At 33.6% G+C, this 7220-nt stretch overlaps 1 protein-coding gene across 1 annotated transcript; it reads right to left on the minus strand.

Moving 5' to 3' along the window:
• Positions 1-6345: 6345 nt before the first annotated feature.
• On the minus strand, positions 6346-6816 carry LOC139317597 (uncharacterized). Its single transcript, XM_070944687.1, has one exon. It carries the CDS (start codon positions 6814-6816, stop codon positions 6346-6348), a length of 471 nt encoding a protein of 156 aa, XP_070800788.1.
• Positions 6817-7220: the final 404 nt, after the last annotated feature.

A 7220-nucleotide genomic window follows, 5' to 3' on the forward strand; every position in this document is an offset into this window, starting at 1 on the left:
CCAAAGAAAACAGAAAAGAGGATACATCAATACAGAATCTGTGGGATACTATGAAAGCTTATGCCAGAGGTCTGATTATTGACTATACAAGAAAAAGAAATATTAAGACAAACATATAAAATGTTAGAGGATGATTACAAGAAATTTGAAAAGTATTACAGAAGTTTCCACAAAAAAAAGACGTTAAAATGAAAATGGACACAATTAAACATAAAATGGGATTAATAGAGAAAGAAGATCTAGCACAAAAAATCAGGAATGCTAAACAGAAATATTTTGAAGATGCTATTAAACCAGGCAGATGGCTAGCATATAAATTGAAAAAAGAGAGGGACTCAAGGAAAATATCACAACTAATAGATGAGCAAGGACAAATTAGATTTGGAAATGAGGAGAAGAAAAATATTGTACAAGACTACTATAAAAAACTATATGAAAAAGAAAAGATAGAAGAGGAAAGTATTAAACAATATTTACATAAGGCGAATTTACCCCAGATTCCAAAAGACATTGAGATGATGTTAGAAGGAAATATAACGATGATGGAATTGACTGAAGCAATCAAAAAACAAAAGATTGGGAAGGCACCAGGCCCAGATGGATTGCCGGCGGAATATTATAAGACTTTACAGGAATCATTGAGTCTCCCACTATTAGAAGTTATGAATGAAGTAATGTTAAAGAAGGAAATACCCAACTCATGGTTAGAAGCATATATTACACTCATTCCAAAAGAGGATACCGACCTACAACAAGTCAAGAACTACAGGCCTATATGTCTGCTAAATTCGGATTATAAAATCTTCGCTACAATACTAGCAGAAAGACTTAAAAGATATCTAAATAATTTTATACATTCGGATCAAAACAGATTCCTGCCAAAAAGGCAGATTAGGGACAATTTGAGGATAATTCTGGACACTTTGGAATATTATGAGGCACACGCAGAAAAGCAAATGGCTTTGATGTTTTTAGATGCACAGAAAGCCTTCGACAATGTGAACTGGTGATTTATGATATTACAATTGAAACAGATGGGCTTTGGAGAGAAATTTATTCAAGCCATAGAAGCTATATATCATAAGCAAATAGCAAAAGTAATGATAAATGGAGAACTGACAGAATTCATTGAAATACAAAAAGGGACAAGACAAGGTTGCCCATTGTCACCACTGTTGTTTGTGTTAATATTAGAAGTACTAAACAGAAATATTAGAGAAGAAAAAGAAATAAAAGGAATGAAAATTCAAAATCAAGAATATAAATTGCAAGCATTTGCGGATGACCTGGTGTTTATTTTGGAAGATCCACTTCAATCAATAAATAAACTGATAGATAAAATAGGAGATTTTGGGAAGGTGGCAGGCTTGAAAATAAATAAAGATAAAATGAAGATCTTGACAAAAATATGTTAAAAAAACAAAAAGAAGAGTTGGCGGACGTATCAAGGATGCAGGTCACAAACAAGGTTAAGTATTTGGGGATACATTTGACAGCAAGATGTGGTACTCTTAAGGAGAATAACTATAATAAGCTTAAACAACAGATAGTGACAGATTTGGCAAAATGGGAGAATTTGCAATTATCATTGATAGGGAGGATATCAACTATTAAAATGAATATATTGCCTAGACTCTTATATTTATTCCAGACAATTCCAATTAAGTTGGGAAAAGAATATTTTGAAGATTTAAATAAAATTGTGTTAAAATATATATGGCAGGGTAAAAAGGCAAGGATAAAATTAAAACTGTTGCAAGATGTTAGATCAAGAGGAGGTTTTGGTTTGCCGGATTGGGAATTATATTATCAAGCTTGTAATTTGATGTGGATTAAAGAATGGATAATGTTAAGAAATACTAGATTGTTGACTTTAGAAGGACATGATTTGTTGTTGGGCTGGCATGCTTTCATATGGTATAAAAGTACAAAAACACAGGGTTATTTTAGAAGGCATATGATACGAGAATCTTCGTTATTAAATTGGGAGAAGATCAAAAAATGTCATTATTTAAAAATTCCAGTCTGGTTATCTCCTATTGAAGCAGTCTCACACTCAATAACATTTAGAAAGGAACAAATTGTTAGATATGGTGAATTATTGAATGAAAAGGGTGAACTTAAATTGAAGCAAGAATTAGAAGAACAAGAGATTGAAATGGATTGGTTTTCTTTTTTTTTTCAAATTTTTATTTATTTAAAAATACAGACAAAACAAAACAAATAACAACAAGACATACAAAACGTGTAAACATGTAAACAAGAATTCAAATATACATCTTATCCAATTTGTCGCAACTGTACTGTCTGTTCTTATTTGTGCTTTTGACTCCTCCTTGTTGGTCTTTCTCTTATATCTATCTTTGTAATTCACTCTTAACCTGCATTAGTAGTGTATGTTCTTATTTTTATATTAGGTCACTCCACTTACTTCCTAATCTTTTTTCCTTTTTCTATCTTCCAACCATGTGTACCACTTTTCCCATACTAGATAGTAGTCATGTTCCTCTCTGTTTTGTAATTCCTTTGTGAGTCTGTCCATTTCTGCACATTCCATGATTTTACTAATTACTCTATCTTCTGTTGGTATGTCACTACTCTTCCAATTTTGTGCAAAAATTATTCATGCTGCTGTTGTTATATGAATGATTAAATATTTTATTTCCTTTTCATATTGTCCATTTATTATGCCTAGTAGAAAGGTTTCTGGCCTCATTTCTATTCTTTGTTGTGCAATTTCATCTATTTGTGTTCTGATCGTTCGCCAGTATTGTTTTGCCTTTGGGCAGGTCCACCACATGTGATAATAGGTTCCTTTGTGAAGTTTACATTTCCAGGATGTTGGGGGAGTATTGGAGAACATTCTTGCCAGTCTGGCCGGTGGGAGGTGCCACCTATAAAACATTTTGTACAGATTTTCTTTATAGGGTACAGACATTGTTAATTTATAATTTATTGTCCATAATTTTTCCCAATTGTCTAATTCAATATTGTAGCCAAAATTATTTGCCCAAATTATCATGTTTTCTTTAACCACCTCTTCTTCTAATTTATATCCTCATAAATAATTATAAATGTGGTCGACAGGTAAATCCCATTATTGTTTTAAAAAGAGACAGAGACTAAAATAATCCTGGAACAGAGTTTATTCTTTGCAAAGGGCCTTTCTCTCTAAAGTAGAGAAAGACGGAAATAAAACAATTTACACGAGTTTTTATAGTCTTCAGGAATATCAGAATACACGTCAATAGAGTACCTTGGGAATCAGTTTCAGATCTTACATAACATCTTATATAACATATGCAGTACATAATTCCACCCTGGAAATTCCCCAATTCCCAACAGAAATACCCCTCAAAAACATCAATTGCGTACTTCCTTTAATTAATAAGGGCAAGTTAACCCAAGAGCATATTTCCTGTAAGACAAACATCCTCTAAAAAAAACACAGGAATTACACACTTCCTTTCTCATGTTCTTAAATGTCAGCTAAATTATATAATCAGGTTATACAAGGTAAAACAAAACCTTAACATCATTTTAAAATGGCGTAACTCAGGTTATGCTTTTACAGGAATAATTCCTATTTTTCTCACAATAAACTTTTTTAATCAATTTGTCCTGTGATCCTTGTAAAATTTTATCTAATTCGTATTGGCCTTTTTGGAATCCAAATTGAGCCAAATCTTTTTTATACTTTGATTTTATTTGTCGGTATGGCCACCAGTCAATGTCTGTACCCATCTCCTTCAATTCTTGTCTCGTTCTTAGTTCCCCTTGGTTATTCAGCAAATCTTTGTAGGTTTTCATTTTGGTGATATCCATGGCATTTGGGTAGATCTGAGCTTCCATGGTCGATAACCATTCTGGAATTTTATTGTAGTGTATTTTTTTAATGCCCTGTCATGTCTGATATAGTGCCTGTCTGACAATATCCCTCTGGAAATATTCATGTCGTTTGTCGGTGCCCTCCCATAAAAATGTGTGCCATCCTTGTTGTAAATCGAATCCTTCCAAATTCAGTAATCTTTTATTTTTGAGTTCCATCCATTCCTTGATCCAGATTTGTGCTAATGCTTTATAATATGTTTCCCAGTCCGGTAGTGCCAGTCCTCCTCTTTCTCTTGTGTCCTGTAGGTGCTTTATTTTAATTCTTGCTTTCTTCCCTTGCCAGATGTAGTCTGCTATTAATTTATTGAAGTCCTTAAAGAAATTCTTCCCCGGTTTTATTGGGATCACTTGGAATAAATATAGAATTCTAGGTAGAACATTCATTTTAATTGAAGTGATCTTTCCCAAAAGAGATAATTGTAGTTTTTTCCAAATTTCTAAGTCTTTTTTAATTTGTCTTATTAATTTATCATAATTATCTTCTCTAATTGATGAGCTTTTATTGGTGAGCCATATTCCTAGATATTTTACCTTCTTTGTTGTTTGTATCCCTAATTTGTCTTCTAATTCCTTTTCTTGTTGACTGGTGAGATTTTTTGTTAGTATCTTTGTTTTTTGTTTATTGATTTTGAGTCCGGCTACTCTCCCATATTTTTCTATTTTATCTAATAATTTAGTGCCGGTAGTTATTGGTTGTTCTATAATAAATACTATGTCATTGGTGAAAGCTTGGAGTTTGTATTCTTCCCTTTTAATTTTTAGACCTTTTATTTCCTGATCTCTTCTAATTTCCTTTAAGAGAGTTTCCAAAGCTAATATGAATAACAGAGGAGACAGAGGGCACCCCGTCTAATCCCTTTTGATATTGGAAATTGTTCTGTCAAGTCACCATTTATTGTTATTTTTGCCGTTTGGGAGGAATAAATTTTCTTTATCATGTTTGTAAATTTATCGCCAAATTTCATAGCTTCCAGTTGTAATGTAAGAAATTTCCAGTTTAGGTTGTCAAAGGCCTTCTGTGCATCTAAAAAGATTAAGGCCGATTGTTTGTCTACATTTGTTTCATAATATTCTAATACGTCAATTATTAGTCTCATATTGTTTTTTATCTGTCTCTTTGGGATAAAACCGTTTTGATACGAATGAATGTATTCGTTAATTATTTTCTTAATTCTTTCTGTAATAATCGATGTAAATAATTTGTAATCCACATTTAAGAGTGATATCGGTCTGTAATTTTTTATATGTGTATGGTCAGTCTCTTCTTTTGGTATCAATGTAATAATGGCCTCTGTCCAGGAATTGGGGATTGTAGCTTCCAGCATTGCGTCATTAAATACTCCAAGTAGAATTTCGTCTATTGATTGTTGGCAAGTTTTATAAAACTCTGTGGGTCTGGTCTGGTCCCGGGGTTTTATTTAATTTTAATTTAATTTCTTTTTTTTCCTCACCTCTGTTAATTCTGTCATCGTGATTGGCCTGTCCAGTAAGTCCCTATGTGTTTCTTCTAATTCTTTGATGTTGGCTTTGTTTAGATATTGTCTAATGTCCTCTTCTGAGGGCTCTTCCTGTTCATATAGTTTTTGGAAAAATGTTCTTGCTATGTTCTTTTTGTCCTTGTTCCTGTAATATATTTCTCCTGTGTCATCCTGTAGTTGGTGTATTGTCCTTCTCTCTTTTTCCTTCTTCAATTTGTACGCCAACCATCGCCCTGTCTTATTTGCATGTTCGAAGTGGTTTTGTTTCACTAATTTAATTTTCCTGGCTATTTCGGTCTGTGTGAGCAAATTTATTTTGTGTTTTGTCAAATTTATTTTTTCTTTGATCCTTTTATTTTGAGGTTCGTTCTGTAACTCGGATTCGTACTCTTTGAGTTCCTTTAACAGATTGTCTTTTTTCTGTTGTTTTTCTTTGTTTTTCTTCGCCAAATATGCTATTGTCAGACCTCTTATATAGGCTTTCGCCATGTCCCACAAATTTTGGAGGGAGGTTTACTCTTTAACGTTGATCTCGAAAAATATTTCTTGTTATTCTTTGCATTTTTCCCCTTGCTCCTTCTCTCTCCATTTTTTCTCTTTCCAGTCTTTTCTTCTCCTCTTGTTCATCTTCTGTTTCTTCTATGGGTTGTTCCTCTTGGCTCTTATTTTCTGATTCCTCTCTGGATTCTTGATCTTCCTCGAGGACAAAGTGTTGGTCGAAAAACTCCTGGGCTCCTTCCAGGCTATCTATCTTAATTTTCTTGTCCTGCCACAAGATTAAGATACCCTCTGGTAGTAGCCAATGGAACATCACTTTGTGTTTATTTAGTTGTGATGTGAGGAAGTTGTAGTTTTTCCTCTGGTCCCTTATGCGTCTCGGAATTTGTTTCAATGTTATTATTTCCTTCCCTTTGTAAAAGATTGCCTCCTCTTTCATTTTTCTGTATATCTCCTCTTTTATCATTTTCTTTGTGAATCAGACATGCACTTCTTTTGGCAGTTTGTTCCTACGTGCATAATTGGTGTGCACCCTGTAAGCTTCATCAATATCCCTTTGTATGTCATCTTTATCTTTCTGTGTTGTTTCAGCGAAAATCTCCGTCATAATCTCTCCCAGGTCTTCCTCTTTGGTTTCCGCTATGTTCTGGAACCTTAAGTAAAATGATGCCTTCTCCATTTCCAAGTAGGTCAGTGAGTCTTCCAGCTCTCGATTACTTGCCATCTGTTGTTGTTCCAGCATTTCTACTTTCTTGACCATCTGTTCCATTTTGAGTTCTGTCTTTTGAATCCTTTGTTCATTTTTAGCAATGTTCTGTTGGATCCTTTCTATCTTGTCATCCATTTTCTTTATGTTGTCATTTATCTCTCCCACATCAGATTTCAAATCGTCATGATTTCTTTTTGTCTCCTCATGATTATTAGCAATCGATTCCTGGGTCTTATTCATCGCTTCCTGTATCATTGCCAAGACTGAATGAATATTTTGCATGCTGGAAATGGAACCCATTTTTTCTTTTTCTGTTCCAAGCATAGTTTCTATAGATCTCTGTTGGGCAGGGGATGCTGTAAGGGAGGCTTGATTTGAAGATATTTTCTTGTTTGCTTTGGTTATATAGTGGTTGTTCTGGTACTTGTCATCTTAACTCTCTTTTGTAAGTTCTCCCAAAACTTCATGCACTGAACTACTCTTATTGTATTTCAGTTTCGTTATCTATAGTAATATGTTGTCAGTGGTAGTATCTAGAGTCTATATTGTGTAGATCTTCAAATATTAATTAATCTTATTGATTTATAAATTACTTCTATAGATGTCCTTAGCACTTAACTCTCAGCAATGCCAGGCTGCCGGAG

The sequence above is a fragment of the Pituophis catenifer genome, unplaced genomic scaffold (genome assembly GCF_029215685.1).
Source record: "Pituophis catenifer annectens isolate HBS135680 unplaced genomic scaffold, rPitCat1.0.hap2 SCAF_5, whole genome shotgun sequence".
NCBI classification, from domain to species: Eukaryota; Metazoa; Chordata; class Lepidosauria; order Squamata; family Colubridae; genus Pituophis; species Pituophis catenifer.

Excerpts from the sequence above, each read along its gene's own strand:
- LOC139317597 (XM_070944687.1), bottom strand. The coding sequence starts at position 6,816 with ATGAATAAGACCCAGGAATCGATTGCTAATAATCATGAGGAGACAAAA.